The 17,745-nt window shown below is 40.6% G+C and overlaps 1 protein-coding gene across 1 annotated transcript; it reads right to left on the minus strand.

Annotated features, from left to right (window-relative positions):
- Positions 1–685: 685 nt before the first annotated feature.
- Positions 686–10,556, minus strand: stc1 (stanniocalcin 1). The gene is made up of 4 exons (XM_088292697.1): positions 10,230–10,556; positions 7,538–7,680; positions 2,788–2,999; positions 686–1,676 (listed from the first exon to the last, which is right to left on the minus strand). Exons 1-4 carry the CDS (start codon positions 10,408–10,410, stop codon positions 1,373–1,375), a joined length of 840 nt encoding a protein of 279 aa, XP_088148823.1. The 5' UTR covers positions 10,411–10,556; the 3' UTR covers positions 686–1,372.
- Between the last annotated feature and the right edge of the window lie 7,189 nt (positions 10,557–17,745).

The following is a 17,745-nucleotide window of genomic DNA, read 5'->3' on the forward strand; positions in this document are numbered from 1 at the left end:
AATACAGTACATGTAAGAGTTAGCATCGTTAAAAAATACACGTGAAGGTGATCTTCACATCTCATGCTCACAATTTGACTGGTCTCATCACTAAAATATCGGGAACATCAAAAGTAACCAACCCCCCCCCCCCCCCTTGTGGATGTGATAAATCTATCAATGGATGATTTCTACTTGTGCTTAGAGGAGCCAAAAGAGGGGAAGAAGTGATTCTAATGACAAGGTACCATGACTGACTGGAAACTAGAAAATAGTTGTATTTCAATTTGCAGCATAAAGTGGTGGAGTCCAAAGTGAGACGCCAGCGGGTGCTCTAGAGCGCTTGTTCTCAAACTGGGGTCTGTGAACTGTAGCTTGGGCTCAGAAAAATAACTAGCAATAAATTATGTTGTATACTTTTTTAAAAAGTGCATGCCTACGTGCTGTGTCAGAAAAGTTCCAGGATTGGCCTCACGATCAATAACCCAAACTCTGAGTTTTCCATTCTTTGTGGGTCAGAGGAATAACCAGCATGTCGACAGAGAGAAGTTAGATTTTCTGGGGGGACGGGGGGGTGACTTCCATCTGGAAAATGTTGTAGTATGTATTTGGGACACCAGCCCCGGAACTTTTCTGACATACCTTAGCTCTGAGCCAACTGAAAATTCGATAGGAATATGTTATCACAGAAATCTGACATCGAATATACATCTTTGTTAAAGGAAAAGGCATAATATGACAAAAATAACTTTTTTTTTAAATTGACTTAACATTACAGTATAATATTATGACTAACTTGGAAGAATGTGACTGTTCTGAGATGTTTTTTTCCCACCAACAAAATACATCTTAGTTTTTCTCTTTCTTGAAAAAAAAAGGACAACTTAATTTGTATAATTTTACAATTTTCTTTCTCAAAAAGAATGTACCCTAACTAATTATGACTTTTGTTGTTAAATAGGCAACTTTTTAGTCCCTCTGGCATTTTGTCTTTCAACACATGTGGTAGTTATGTTTAAATGGCATTAGCATTGTATGGTAAAGTTTGATGACACCTACTCTAGAGATAAAAACCAATATGACTGTTTTTTCTTCCTTTTTTGTGCTTAGCATCAAGACCTTTTAAGGATTCACCTCATCTGGAGGAGATGAAGAGTGAACAAGGCTGCGGGAGTGATGGATGGAGGGGCGGGGTTGGCGGCGGGGAGGGGGGGGGGTTCTCTCAAGCCTTAAACGTAGGATATACAATATAGCAACAATCAAATCAACTCTGGGGGCGGTCCAGCATTCCCTGGAGGTGCATATTTGCAGAACTTCCAGTCGTGTGGAGGAATGAATGTGTTCACCCCGAGGGAATAGAGGAGCAATTCAGACTTGGAGTGCAAAGAAGAAGTTAGGAGCTGTCACTTGCTGAGCGCTTTTTGCCAAAATGACTGGCAGGGTCTCTGTTTCGCAGATTAGGCTGGATCTTGTACATATGGGGACCCACGGACCAGCGCCAGCTCCCGCGGGTCTCCGCTCTGGTCGGAGTGGCGGCGGCAGAAGCCGCGCCCGCCGTGGATGCGCACGGCTTATTCTGCAGGAGCTGTATGAGCATGGTCATCTCCGGACCCATCCGAGACACCATGCTGGCCCTGACGCGCTCCACCGTGTCCTCGTCACAGTCCATCAGGCTCTGCAGCAGCCTCCCGTAGAACCTGAGACCACAAAAAATCAGTCACTGCTCAAGGCCGAGGGTGCGCTTGAGTCTCGTCCGAATATCCACCCTTTCTCGCCCGATTCCCTTTCGTATGCACTCCGACAAACAAGACACGCCGTTGAATTCTATTTGCCTATTTCCCGGCTGCATTGAGCAGATGGTAACCAAAACATGCAAGCGAATACAACGTGTGCCATCTGTTATGCTACATAAATCCAGGTCAAAGGGGCATCCGGTGTACATTTATATTTGCTGAACCAACAACAGCACTTTCTGCTACTTTTGTGGTGAGGACTCTCCAAATGAGGGCGCTAAGTAGGGCACACATGGCCTATAGGTGTCTCATAAGTAGTGAGGCCAGGAACGCATTTCTCGAACATGACCACTTTTCACATTTTCAGTCATGACTAACCTATCGTAACACTAACTCCAAACCGCTAATAAAATTAGTTACTTATCCAAGTCACTGCAAGGACCAATGAACACAAAACGACGCTCAGTAGGTTGTTGAAAGTCGTTATTTAAGTTGAAGATACTTATTGTCTGCGCGTCCATGAGAAGTAAGACAAGTCGACATTTTGTGTGTGTTCATTTTTTAAGTTGGGAAGTTCAATCTGTTTCATACCAACCTGTGATTTGCCAAGTTAGCATGCTATGCTGAGCTTGGTGCTACGTTAGCTTAGCGAGTGCTACAATTCATTTGTTAGTAGGGCTCATATTGTGTCAACCTTCAAGTTGTGTCTGTGTATGTATGCTGCTTTTGCAGCGGTTGAACGGAACAAATTAACGTGTTCTAAAGTTTGTCACTATCGCTTTGCTTTTAAAATCAAGTAATCGATAAATTAACTGGATTACGCTCTTTCATACTTACTTATTGTAGTATGTTGGGGCGCCTGATTCTTAATGCTAAAATAACAGCTATTGTTCTTCATGATATTCCAATTCAGTGTTTTACAAAAAAAAAACAGAAATAAGAAAACAGGGGTTGAATGCCAGGCTTAATTAATTTCTAAATGCCTCAACATTGTTCAAGATGTCAAAACGACAGAGAACTCAAAAGAGTTCACATGACAGGTCTTCATGATGCATTTGTGTGTTTACACGCTCACCTATTTGGAAAGTGGCTCGGCAGCTGGGCCACCTCGCCGATAGCATCGGGATTGGTCAGGGCGACCGTGCAGATATCCAGCTTGCTGTAGCACTCCTCCTGGACTTCGGAGATCATTCTTTGGAATGTGGAGCAGCGACGGATGGTCGGGAACACCTTGGTGGTGATGCCATTGGCAATGCACTTAAGGCTCTCTTTCACAAATGCTTTACCCTGTAGAAGAAGAGCAACGACCTTGACTTATTGATTGTTCACGTGCGATCACAGTCCTCATCTGCCGCGGTACTGTAGTATCTGTGCCTATCTGTGACTGAATGTGTGTGACTTTGAAAGGCTGGACCTGGCCTGTTGAGGGACGTGGGAGTGAATGATAGTGTAGAGTGAGAGCCACATGTCACACATTTAATGGCACTACAACAGAGAATGTAACAGTGATTCTCAAAGTGTGGTACGTAGTGGTGCATAGTCTCCCCCTAGTGGTGTGTAAAATGATCACTCAAATAAATGTTCAAACTTTACATAATCTCTACGATGTCTTATTTTTATTTCATTTGTTCAAATCCAGTTCAGCACTTTTGTTAAGTACATTTTAGTTGTATTTAACTTTTCAGTATAATAAATTTTCCATTTAAACTTTTGGAAATGTTTTTGTTGTTTCTTTTTCTTTCCTTTTTTATATAGGTTTGAACTATTATGTGTAGTTTTGTGTAAATTTTTTTTGAAAAGTATATTTTTTAATTTTCCTATTTTTAAGTGCAGTGAATGTTCAAAGTGTTCGTGTTTTTACAGTGGTTTATAATAACATTCTAATTTTCTCTACTGGACCAAATATTATCAGAAGCACTGACATTTACAACTAACACGAGACGGTAATAATTTTTCTCAAATACTCTTTTGTCTTCATATCGTAGCCTGCGTCTTGACTGCGGATATTTCAGTCGTTTATTTTTGTTTCGTGTCCACTCAAATGTCAGCTTCTATCTGTTGTCAATTGCCGTGTAATTGTAATTTGCCCGAGGCCTTCAGAATACCCAGTTTTGACGTCCAGACCACACACACGCACACACACGCGCACACACACACACGCTTGATATGTCTGCTCCTTTTTTTTAACCGATCATATTTGTCATTCACCAAACAAGGCCTGCAAGCTGGCATATGTCGCATTCAAAACTGGTGACAAGTTTGAGTTTTCCGATGTCCGACCAAGAGTGGACTGTAACGCCACAAAAACTGTCAGGTCACAGTTGCAAAGTCGGGGGGAAAAAAAATTATCCACATCAACTTCACCGAATTGCTCCAATACAAAGTCACTCGACAATGGAGACCCCAGTTGAGACACAAACCGCAAAGCGTAATTTACATCATTACAAAAATATTTTCATCTACTTTGAATCTCTATAACATAAATTGTTATTGGACATAACGCCACGTAACACAATGTGATTTGTATGAACTTATTCTGTGAAATGTATGAAATGCTTTTAAAATAAGGTATTCCTTTATTTATATAGATAAAGCAAATTATGAAGGCAGGTTGATCGCGATCAGCCATCTTTGTTGTGTACATTCTCCTGGAATGCTTTGCGGTCCCAACTAGTAGAATCCGAGTGGGATGAATCTGATTCCCCACATTCCATTTGCATTTTTCCATCCCTTGTTTGATTCCTTTTAAATTGTGTGCCAAAGATTGCTTTTGAGGGGAGGATGATGTAAGGTAGGTGTGTCCAGGTGCGCTCCTCTTGAGCAGTGGTCCCCAACCGTTTTTCCACCGCGGACCGGTTCATACAAGTCCAGTGTTGTGTGGCCAGGGGGTGATGGCACTTGTTGCTAATGCTAACAGCTAGCTGCCAGCCAGAAGTAGTCACTAACACCGGAGACTATTGTGTCATACCATGGATATGATGACGGAATTAACTAGCGGTTTGTTAGCGTCCTAAATGAGCGACTCAACATGTTTTCGGAGTGGTGTTGTGTTGACGTTGGCGGCAACTACATAATCCCAATTAAAAGTGCGATAAAGCAAGCCAAAAGGTTAACATCGGAAGTCAAGGAAGCTGTTACGCCGCCACGAGTAAAACTTGCCTAAGGCGATTAATAGGCATCAATGACTCAATATATTATTTGTGAAGCTTTATTTTGAAGTCATCGTAGTGTTTGTTGAGTATGAATTTTTTTTTTTTTGCCTCAAATAAGAAACACTTTTTTTTTCGTTCATCTGTGCGGCCCGGTGGTTGGGGACCTCTGCTCTCTCCAGAGCACCTATCCAGCCTGTTTTGTGACTCTTTCCGCCAACACACCTGATCCAAATGGTCAGGATCGTCATTCGGCATTTGGCAAAGCTTGCTGGTGAGCGGCTCATTTAAATCAGCTGTGTTGGAGGAGGGAGACATCTAATTTGGGCTCTCGACGACCAAACTTGAGCACCCCTGATATGAGGGACGATTAAAGATTTATTTTAACGAAAAACTGAACTTTAGCTTTGTCAGCCAAAATTGTTGCTAGCTAGCTTGCTTCAACCTGGAAAATGATATTTTTGGGCACTTTCAGACCAATATTGATGTGTGGAACAATCTTACACTGACAGGTTACTTCATTTGCATCAGCATGTTTGGAGACTACAATATTTTTTTTTCATTTTATTTCGTACTGATAAATTCCAATGAAGCTTCAAGAAGCACTTGAAGCTATTTTTTTACTCCTCTAGATGGTGCTCTTGTTTGTGATATGTCTGTGTCCCATAATGTTTTTATTTCGCCAATCACGACGAATGTGTGTGCATGTGCGTGTGTGTTGTTTTTATTTATTTTTTCTGTATTTGGCTGCATGTCTGCTTGTGCGACACCCGCGTGCGACATGGAAATTCTGTTCTCAACAGTAATTGGCTGTCGCCGTGTCGCCTACGTGTGTCGGCCTGAAATACTGACGGGAATTTAGTGACGTACTGACGATGCCCATCTCCGTTCATTTGTCCATCACAAATAAATAACGATTGAGAACTGCGATTCTGCAGTGCAGAGATTCGGAAGTGATACTGCAAGATCATGGAAATGGTTTCAGTTGTTATAAGTGTTCATTGTAGATGGCAAATTGCCATTGATAAATATATAAATTAATATAGATTATTAAATAGTAAACTAAAATATAAAAAAAAAATATTGAAAAACTCATCGTGATAAATATATGAACATCCATTGTAAATATTTCCTGAAGTGAACAAATTCAGTATGGGAGGTAGGATCGTACAATATGAGTTGAACAAGTTTTTCAAGCGCCTTTCCCCCACTGAGCTTTCTCATTCGAGAGTGATCCCGATCGAGCTGGTTCAGGCACAACCACTGATTACCGTTAGTATGACGTTGCCGGGCTATCGATACTTGAAGCGACTGAAAACCTTGATTTTTTTGTTCTTATCCAAGGAAATGTGGGATTATTGAATAAAGTAAAACCTTTATTAGCTAGATGAGTTTTGCTAAGTTTGCTTTTCTAAGTGTGTTAGGATGCACTGAGCCCATTCAAGCGCTTTCGTCGTTGCCGAAGGGAAGAGAACGGTATTTAGAAGTCATTTGGGTTTTATTTTTGAATGCCTCTGGGTATTGAATGTTTTCAATTTTGGTTTATTTCACGTGTAAATCGACCAGTGTGGTGGTAAACATGGGCACTTTAGAGCCAAGAGAAACCGCCATAGTACGTTCTCTTCCGACACATAGCCTTGTGAATGACTAGAGGTGGTAAAGTGGACTAAATATTCTTCTTCTCGTGTCCAGGTTTGTTTTTTCCCCTCTTGGAGAAACAAAGATTTGAACACGAGCTACCAATGAACTACAATTCCTCGGACCCTTACAGGACTACAAGTGAACCCATCTTCACTTTTAACATCAAGCTCACGGTAGGAAATGGATTTTCCTTTCCTTTCTTTGGATTGACTGAACTTTGAAAGCGTAGTGTGTGCTACCTAACACACATTTGGGCTGTGAAGTTGAAGGACATTTTGAAACATTTTTCTGTTTTTTTTGCATCCTGGAATAACATAAAAATGACCTTAATCCTAAAATGAAGCAAATCTTAATAGGTTTATCGCCCAAAATCAGAAAAAATAACTCAATAATTTAAATATATCGGTGAATTATAACAAAAAGGTCACATTTATGTGCTCATATTCTTTTCATTATTTATCGTCTCGTCTATTGCATTATTCATTATTCTCAGTACGTACAAATTGCTCCGACTCTGCCACTTTCTTTACTAATCTTAGCACTTACTAAAACTAGAACTAGCCCAGTATCTTATTTTCCTCTGCCTAATAGCATAGGTGATTCAAATAGTTCTGAAGTATTTTTGTATGTTATTTTGCGACATAACGGTGTTATTAAGAGGTGAATTAGGTCACCTGCTGTAAATACCCACTGCAGGCTGCAACTCCTTTGAAAGAATAAAACCTCTGTCTTAGTTTGGAGAACAACTTACTTATTGTAGTTGGCGGTACTTGAAGAGTATTTTTCAGGTGGTTTAAAAGTATAAAAAAAAAAAAAACAGGAATACGCGTGTGTGTGCGTTTGTGTGAGAGACTTTTGCCTTAATTAGAGCTCATCAATCCATTTTCCCCTTCACATTCTCCTTGATTGTGTTTTTATATCTAGATTTTTTAATACAATGCCACAGAATGGGGTCAAGGTACCGCCGCACGTGTGTGTTTTCATAGCCGTACGGCTGCGACTCGAGGCGTCGGTGGAGGGAGTGTAAGCGTATACCTGAGTGTCAAATTTAGCAGCACTGTACAGGAAGGACTTGCAGATGTCATGCATGCCATCTGTGTCGCACGTTGAGTTTTCCAGGCAGGCGAAGGCCCCGCAGCCAACTTGGAGGGCGCTGTTGAGACAGCGTGCCACATCTGCTGTGGGCACAGAGACGATGATGATGAGCCATCAGCGGCGCAAGCCAACAGAAACTCGACTGCACACTCTCACTACAGTTGCCAGGCTATGGGCGACAAAAATGCGGCCGACAAAGGAGAATATTCATTCCATCATGCTGTGACGCTTCACAAAGGGTGTGGAGCCGCGAGGGGCAAAATTGCAGATTGGACACCTTACAGCGGCCCACAGGCTCCCGACACTTTTTGGCGCCGTTTGCCTTTTCCCTTGGCGGGACCTATATTTCGCAGCAGCTTTTGGACCAACGGCACCAGAAATACCAAAGAGTTTCCTGAGAATTGTTGGCATGCCTTTCGACACGCATAAACTCACACACTCACACATGCCACGAGCCTCTGTCTTCAATTATTTTTGCACCAACTGGTAATTGTCGAGCCACATTTTAGGACTCCGACCACTTCAGTATTCCTGACTTGAGAGTCGCCACATGCCACAGTCGGGGCAAATACGGATCAGGACATAATGGAAGTGAAATCAGGTCCATCAGGCTTGCTCAGGCCACGCAAACTGCTGAGACATAAAAGCGATATCATCCAGCAATCCAGTTCTATTGCGCTTGTCCTCATTACGGTGTCGGTGAGTTGCGGCCCTTTTAGGGCAAGAGCCGTGGTGCACCCTGGACTGGTCGCCGTGTAGCCACGGCGCATTTAGATGACTATTCACACACATTGGCTCTAATGGAGCATTCATTGAGCAGGGGGCTCAAACTAATTTTTGTCGCGGGCCACATCGTAGTTGTTTCCTTCGGCTGGCCCTTATCACTGTGAACTGAAATGTATGATCGCCTCCTGATGAATAACGAGCTTGGAAATCGGAGCCCAGCAAAAACGATTGGATCATATATTAGTACATTAAATTCAAAAGAGGGATTCGTAACAAAAAAATCTCAACATCTTTTAAAGTAAAGACTATCTGCAATTTGGTATTTTAGCGTGAAATGTAAAATGGATGCCCATAATTTGCTTTTACGGGCCACATAAAAGGATGTGGCAGGCCAGACCTGGCCCCCGGGCTGCGAGTTTGATAAGGTCAGTTCAACGGTTAAAAATCCTTTAACTACCCACTCAACAAACTGAGAAAGAAAATATTCCATTTTAAAAAACGTAAATGCATTGCCTAGAGAAGCGGTTTGGTCGCCCAATTTTAAATTTGTAACTTTTTTTTTTTTAATAACAAACTTTTATATAACTCAAATACGATGCTGCTCAGATGAGTTGCTATTAGAAATAGTCACTCTATTTAAAATTAATTTTCCAAGTTTTAAAAATGGAATAATACAAACAAACCAATCCAAAAATTCAGTGAACTCAATGTCACCGAACCTTTGAATTGTATATTTCTTAAAAAAAAAAAATTAAACTTTTCTTTCTCTCTTTTTATTTTTGGCTATTATGACTATTTAGTTTATTTTTACCATCAAGTGCCATCGTAACCATTTTGCACAGGCTCATATTGTTAAGACTAATGATTTTTGTTCTACCTGCCCGAAGGAAATTTAAAATGCAATTTTTCTTTGTGTGTGTGTCACATCGGTTGTTAAAGACTAGAAACTAATTACATTTTGGTGAGAGAAGCAAAGTACACCCAGGACTGGTCGCCATCCTCTCGCATCATACATCTGTAAAGAAATGTGACAAAGGGGCCCCAGCCCACCTCAGCCATGTCACAAATTATGCTGTAAATCTTTTGGCATTTGGATGCCAAGGTGGATGAAAGTGGAGAGCACATCCGCCTCACAGCTTTGAGGTTCTCAGTTTGAATCTCTGCCTTTCTGTGTGGACTTTGGCATGTCATTTGGATTTTTGTTTGTGCTTGTGTGAGTGTTCTCCTAAGTTCCACATATCAAAAACATGCACAGGTCTGAATGGTTGTCTAATATTGTCCTGTGAGTGACTTGCGACCAGTCCAGGGTGTAACCCACTTCTTGCTCAAAGTTAGCTGGGATAGGCTGGGTTGTGAACCCCTTTTCGTCTCCTGATATTATATCCTGCCTTTCCTCAAGTCCTTCAAGGGTCACACTAAATGTACTGTCAGAATCCGATAAAAATGTCTTATTGTGCACTTGTGGCTTCCTCTGAGGCTTGATTTTTTTTTTTTTTTTTTACAATTTCACAGCTCGCCTGATTAAATGCTCCCACGGCCGTTGGTTGTCCACCCATGTTGCTTGTGCGGCCTGTTTTTTATTTTCCTGTGCAAATTGAATAATTGTGCCGCTTTATATTGTTTAACACTCACTAATGCATCATATTAATGAGGGAGCTATGCAGCACGAGCAGGTCCAAGCTCATCTGTTGCCGGCTGGACACCGGCAATCAAGTAATGGAGAGAAACAAAAAATGAAATAAAATGCACAAGTCATTGCACTGCAAAACGGCTGCACAGGCCAACATGATCATAATGAGAGAAGAAATGTGCATGTGAGCGAGCGAGGCAAGGCTGGCACACACGCACACGCACACGCACACGCACAGTATAGAGATAGATGCACAAGCATGTGTGTGCTACTTACAAGGGCTGTTGGCCGAGAAGCGTGCTCTCCTGGACGAATAGGACTCGTTGTGATCCAGCTCGTATGCAGATGCGATGAGCAGCATCAGCAGGAAAAGTCCCGTCCTCAGAGGCATCGTCTCCCCGGCGAAGATGTCACAAGTGATCGCAAAGAGACGGCCGAGCCTCCGCGGGGGATTCATTCACCAATAATTCAAAAAAAAGAAAAGAAAAGAAAAGAAAAATAAAGGAGGAATAGGTGACTGGAGGGAAATGAAGGCGGAGTGAGGCTGCTCTTTCACAAGGCTGCGCTACTCCTCACTGTGCTTTGGACTGGCATGACAGGCAGACGGCACCGATGCTCAGTCGGAGCTTCAGCCTGCTCGGGTTTATATAGGAGCTCGGAAAGCCACGAGCTGGACGCCTGCGCCAATCACGAGGCTGAGTTCAAGGACCGGCTCTTGCTCGCTCCACTACTAATTGACAAAATAAAGAGACAAATAAAACGCCTCATTCATCACGGGGGTCATCGGAGGTAAATGAGGCGTTCGTCATTTTTTTTTTTTTTTTTTAAAGCAGCGTAGTCATCATCAAGATACTGACACTCCATGGACAAATGTATCGGGAAACCTGCCCATTTTACAGGAAAGAAAAGAATTTACATCCACTCTTGTACGAACACACAAGAAGTTTCAGTATAATATTCTTTTGTTTGTTTGTGTGTGTTTGTTTTACTTTGAGTTTTTCTTTACGCCACAGAGATGTTAACTTTGATTTATCCATCCTTCCATCCAGCCATCCATCAATATGCTTCACACTTCACCAAAAGAACTGTAGGTCGTGTTTCCGTTGCGTCATTTTCTTTGTCGGTTTGTGTTCTATTAATGCCCTCCGTGAATCTTTCTGTCCTCCCTTCCACTACGTACTCCATTCTGAGGTCTGTTCAGAGGACTGGGGAATCACCTATAAGATCATTGCAGCCTCTGTTTGTACTGCAAAAAAATAGCTGCACTGCAAATGCACTGTTTCTACATTCTAAAAGCTTAAAATGTTTTGATATTGTATTATTATTAATTTTAGTAGTAGTATTGTTATTTTTGTTATCGTTATTTTTTTGCATCATTATGTAAAACCCAATTGCCTTTATTACTAATAGCAGGTGTAGCGATCTTTATTATTTGAATGCTATATAATCCAACAGTGTACTATGCTTAACAGCTTTTGTAAGATAAAGGAGTAGGAACATAAATGTTTATACTTCTTCCTTCGCCCTTTCAAACATGTAACGTATGTATGTCTAAAATACTACCAATGGGTCAACCACTGTCTCTTTCTCTTGTAGCTCTCATTTTATGATTACGTAGTTCTGGGTGCGTGTGTTTGTTAGAATTTTTTTTTTTTTGTTGTGGCCGTTTTTCTTGTACATTGATTTTTTTTCCACGTTTCTTTTATTTTCATATATTCAAAATAAATTATTACAAAAAAAGTATCCTTCCATCCACATATCCACCCTTGTCCCACCTGTTGTTTCATTATCAAAGTAATCATGTTATTAAAATGAATGCAAATTTTTAAATTTAAGTTTAAAATAAAAATCCTCAACGATTCTACAATTTATATAAACATATAATAATAACATATTGTGTAGAATGTAAAAATCGAATAGTTTGGGCATCATGATAAATTTGTGTGGTGCCGTCTGGTATGCACACCTTGGCTACCAGGGGACACTATACACATGTATATGCAAATGAAGAACATGGCCACAACCTCTGAGTCAATAGTAATGTTGATTGTTGAAGAATATATTTTTGAGTATTGTCTTTTTGCCTGTCTACATGTGTTGCTGCACCATCTGTTTTCCTATAGCTTTTGTTTAAAGTTTTATAACGCTTCAAAGTTGATGCTCGCTTCATCAGACCACCTTTGGTGTTTTACATTATGTGTTAGCAATAGCTGACCTTCGTATAAGGGAAATTTAGGAGGTTGTTTTGACTGCAGTATAATTCTCTTTCCTATGGGAACGCCTGTTTTTGAATTTGCGCAACTTATACGTCGACCAACATCATGAAACGGACTCACCACAGCCCACCGTATTCAAATGACCTTTTATCATTTTATCACATGACATTTCCCACAGCGATAAGGCCTTTCGTTGCTTTCGGTTATCAACTCATCTTCGTGTTGAGCATTGTTGACGTCGGGTGCATACAATGTCTCCAGTTGACCTAATTTTTCAAGAAGTCCACCAACTTGCAGCATTACATGTCTGCACACAGAGGAAGATGTGTGGGACTTGACCGTTTATCTCACGCCTCCTCAGCGGCGCAGCAGACAGAATGAACAACTCATCTGATGCACAAAGAGCAGAGTGATAACATGGACGCAAGATTATGCAGTAATCTGACCTTATCATAACATTTTCTGTACCATTATGATGGTATATTATGAGAAGGTCTCAAACTCCTTTTAACAATGTGTTTTTTTCAAGTTATGAAACATTCTCTTCGTTAGGTTCTGTTTCCGTGGATTGTGACCAAGAGTTTGTCTTTCATGGATGCACTTTTAATGTTAACGCAGTCAATTTGTATTTTTCTCAACAACCTAAATCGGGTGTGGAACCACGGATGACCCGCAAGATGTGATCCCCACTGCTATAAAATTCTTAAAAAAACAAAACAAAAAGACAACGTCAGAACTGTTATAAAAACAACAAAAGCATTTCTCTCTCATTGTTCTGAGATTGTGTGTTTGAATATTTACCCCGGCAGGCTTTCTTGTAATGGAGTTTGCATGTACCGTTGTATGCATTTTTTTCCCGCCCGTGTATACTAAGACTGGGTTTAAAATATCGATATATCGATTTGAATCGATTTTCCTTTCATAGCCCGATATCGATTCATAAAACCATATATTGATACTTTTAATAACATCTTTTCCCCCATAGATTTACGTGACTTCACACGTCCCGTGAGCTCTTGTCACTGCGTGAAAGTAGCGTATCAAAACAAAATGGTGGAAGCAGTGAAGTCAGCGCCAACAAGTATGAATTTGTTTTGATCAGGTCATGTTAAATGAAACTTACATGATTAGCATTGGCTTTGATTCTTAATGTAAATTTAAATATTTTTACATACATACATCTAGTTAAGAAGTTTGTATTAATTGCAGCATTGGTTCCTAAGAATAACTTCCATATGAAAGTAAAATTGGAAATAAAATTTTTGATTGAATCGAAAATCAGTCAAAGTGAATCAAAAATCTAATCGAATCAGGTCCTTGTGTATCAAAAAGAATCAAATGTGGAAGTTTTAAGAGATGCCTAGCGCAAGTGTACACCGGCTTCCTACGACATCCCATAACATCCTCGTGAGTTTTATTGCCGACTCTGTCCGTAGGTGTAAATGTGAGCGTAAAGGTATAAGTGCTCCGTGATTGGCTTGCATCCGTCTCAAACTTAATCACCACCATCTAGTGGTCAAAAGTGGAATTACACCAAATTTCTTCACGCGTTAGACCAAAATCGAGTTTATTATCTGTACGATGAAGGAAGCCATGATCGTGCGGGGTTTACTGTATATTGTTTTGGCAGCATTTCCTTCTTGTCGTGCACTTTTACAAATGTTCCTCACAGCTATGTTCAGCAAAATACTTTTAACAAATGAGTTATGTAGGCGTGCATGACAAACATAAATCATTCCAATGCGGTATGACGTTGTTGTCTGTACTGAGCTGTATCAGAAGGCGTCCTCTTCATATCTTTATGTTCTGCTTGTCTTCAGCACATCTTTTTGTACTCGCAGCTCCACACCCTCACCTCCACCACATCATTGTCAGCACTTGTTGACAAGCCCTTGGCACCTTTTCTCCACCGGAGAATCCAGATATGAGCCGCTTGTCTGGTGCACAAATGTCTTGAAAAAAAAAAAAAAGATTTATCCTTGACGCTCACAATCAATCACGATCAGCATCCTTGTCATTCGAGGACACAGTTTGCTTCTACATGCTATCGTATGACCTTAGAGAAAAGTCTTTCAACAGAGCATCCAAAAGTAAAGACATGCTGCAGATATGCACCCATGAGTATAACATTTTGGAGAGGTGACGGCGCTGTACGGCCGTATTGTTCCTGAAAGGCGCCATTACATCTGTTGTTTTGGCAGTAACCTAATGAACCCAGAAACACCCTGAAGGTTGAACAATTTGGAATTCAGAAAATGGGGCTCCAAAGAAGCATAAAAATGTGTCATGCATGATGTCTGCCAACTTCAGCTCACAGTATTTCAATCATGGGTGTCAAACTCAAATTAAGTGTCTGCTTCCTGATTTTTGCGAAATAGATTTGTTCTTTTCATTTTGCGGAAAACCTGCACTAAAATTGCAAATATTCACATTAAGCAGTTTTAGAAGAATTTGTATTCACCAAACCAATGGTAGAATACAGTATAATGCGCTGAAAAGTTGTCATCGTCATGCACCAAAACGTAGCCGGCGCCCGGGTGCGGCTGTCACGTCCTGAGAGAGGTGGGGGGTGCTGGCGGTCGTGATGACCAGAACCAGCCTGGAAATTCACCAACCGTTCGAGAAAATGTACATATTTTAGCAAAATTCCAGATGGCCACCCCCTTTTGATTGGGTGTAAGTCCAGCAAGCTGAGACCGAAGGGACTTTAGACAGCTGAAAGGATTCACACAATTAGTAATATTTCTGCTTGATTAGTACGTTATTAACTCTTTTGGATTTTTAATTGATTGTACGTCCCTCAAAACTGATGTTTAGTGTCGCCGTAACACTCGATAATGATGAACCTAGCAGTCGTGTCAAACATTCCTTGCAGCGCATCTCAGAATTAGTGAAGTGAGGCTACATTCAGAACTCCAAACTGCTCTACTGAAGAGTACATTTATTGTACTAAAAAGTTCAATACAACTGAATTGTTCTCAGAGAGTGATTCTTTCGCATACCACAAGAGGGAGCCAGAGGACACACTTAAACAATCACTGCAACGGTTAAACGCTAAAAGTGATGGAAGAGTTTATTGATGAGTTTGGAAGTCATCTTTGTTTGCGCATCAATGCGAACGCTCCCCTTTTTTGGAGGCAAGCCACACCACACGTCCATCGGACTGGGCGAACATGCAATGTGGGCGTCTCGATTTCATTTGCATTGAGGTGTGTCAAGTCATATCAAGATGATTTTATGATATCGTCTACTTTGCATCCGAGAGCGTTTTGCTAACTTGATTCCGCTCTCAACCACGACTAGTAAAGTGGAATGATGCCATATAATTCACGTTTTAGGACACTCAGGACTGAATTATTTTACATATGAATACTTTGCACCATGGACAAAAAAAGAAGCAAAGCAAGCGGTTGTTTGTTTTACCCAGACAGACACGTGTTGAACGAACGCACACAATTAACACATGTAAAAGTGTAATAAAGTCCACAAGGGGGTTTGGCTGGCTACTGCCAGGCAGCACCACAGGTGTCATTTCCACACTAGGCAAGTGTGAAATGGATGCAAGTCATAGCGAAAAGGTCATTTGAGATATTGTGCCCTTTCTGTTTTGCATAACGCAATTTGGCCATTGGAGGTCAACTTTTACATAAGGTGTGGAGAGTCAGGCGACATCATTGTGGGGGACGGACGTTAACTTGACTCAGATGTGTAAATAACACACGCATTTACGCAAAATGCATTTTATGTTGCTGTTATGTTGGTGAGCTCATTAGTTCCTTTTGCATTCATTCATCGCACCTGTGACTTTTTAGTCTCCAATCAACCTAAGAATGAAGCAGGAGCACCATGAGCAAATGCAAAGAACGTACAAACTCGACTGAACTGAGATTCATACTCAGTGAGTGAAAAACTACTCAAGTACTGAGTAACTCTTGATTTATCTCTTTAATCGCAGTATGAAAACACAAATCTAAAATAGGAATGCAGATTCAGAAATTTCACTTGAACTAAAATGCTAATTAAAAAATATTTATGAATTCTTGTGAAATAAAGTGAGGCAAATCTAGGCTGAAATGTGGTAATTAGCGTAGAAACTGTCCAGATTTTTAGTTCGCACTAAAATGAGTCGCAGCAAAAATATTTCATCAACTTTGCCAGAGGTCTGCACACTCTTGAGTTTGATTTGTTGTAGCGCTTAAATGCACACATTTATTGGCATTATATAAGTCACATCACAAAGAGCTGGACTTTTTTTTTTTTTTTGCAGAAAGGTGCCATAAAGACGCACTTTGAATTTATTTACAAAGCCGGCATTGTTTTTCCTACCTCCTGGCGTCGACTTGCTGCCGACTTTTAACGTCGCCTTCAATGAACCCACCAAAACGCCCGGTCCAATCACTTTAATGATGGCGGCTGTTTTACTCAGGGTGGAAAATCCCGCTTTTATTACAGTGCACCTGCAACCTGGAATAATATGAAGAACAATCGAAAGCTTACCTCACTTGTATCCTTGGGGCATTCTAATTTTTTTTTTATTTCATCTTATTTCACTCGCAGATGTTCTAGTTATAGTTCACTTTGATAAAAAAATCTAATTGACTTATTTGACTTACCATTGCACACGACTATTTTATCTTAAATCCAAACCTTTGGGACTTTGATAGGTCAATAAAACGCAAAAGCAATGAGCTTGCAAAATCCTTTGGACGATTTAATGTGGAAAAAGAGCTTAATGAGGTTTTCAAAATAAAATCGCAAATCATTTGTAATTTGATGCTAGCAACAACTACTAAATAAGAAACAGTGCTACGACACTTTGCAAGGGGGCCGAGAACGGTTCAATTTTTGAGTTTATCCATCAAATTCACATTCGACAACGGAAACCGTGATGATTGTCATTTCCGAAGTTTGCATCATTCCAATACCTCGTCACATGAATCAGTACCCAAGAAGTAAATCTCCAAAAGGTTTGCGACGCCTGGACTAGATCAGACAGTATAAACCATGCTTGTTCACTAAACACAGCAGCATTTACCTCACATTAGTCACACCACATAGTTTCACTTTTTGCTGTGCGTGTATGTTTGTGTGCACACGCGTGTGTGACAAAATCAATGTATGGTTTTTGTCTTCAAGCAGGACTCAGCAAATGTCTAACCGTTAACGCGTAACCATGCTCATTCCTCAAAATGACATAAAACAATGTCAGGGCTGCCCGTACGTCCATGTGTGATTGCACATTTGTTTTTAAGCGAAAAATTAAGTTAATGATTACTTTGTTGTAGCTGAACTTCCTTTTTTAGATTTAGAGTTGTTCAGGAGAGAAACCTACACTCCATTTTCACGCGCTCTCACTTGGTTGACTACACAGGTTTCGTTTGCGTCATGAACACGTTCAACATTGTGTTACATTTTTGGCTCCAATTATTTCCTTTGATCACTAAGGTGCAAATGTAATATAATTGCATGTACCTCAGAAAAATACTCTACCAGGACTTTATAGTAGCGTCAATTAGTACAGTATATTAATTTCCAGTCTGGTACGACGTGTGGTCTAACTGTGTGCAAGGGAAGGC

The sequence above is a fragment of the Idiotropiscis lumnitzeri genome, chromosome 1 (genome assembly GCF_059441095.1).
Source record: "Idiotropiscis lumnitzeri isolate Australia: NSW breed Sydney's pygmy pipehorse chromosome 1, RoL_Ilum_1.0, whole genome shotgun sequence".
NCBI classification, from domain to species: Eukaryota; Metazoa; Chordata; class Actinopteri; order Syngnathiformes; family Syngnathidae; genus Idiotropiscis; species Idiotropiscis lumnitzeri.

Bases quoted from the DNA above. Each gene is read 5' to 3' on its own strand.
- stc1 (XM_088292697.1), bottom strand. From the start codon at position 10,410: ATGAATCCCCCGCGGAGGCTCGGCCGTCTCTTTGCGATCACTTGTGAC. The intron at 7,681-10,229 runs GTAAGTAGCACA...CTGTGCCCACAG, and splicing joins CTTCTCGGCCAACAGCCCTT to CAGATGTGGCACGCTGTCTC. The intron at 1,677-2,787 runs GTGAGCGTGTAA...TTGTGGTCTCAG, and splicing joins CCGAGCCACTTTCCAAATAG to GTTCTACGGGAGGCTGCTGC.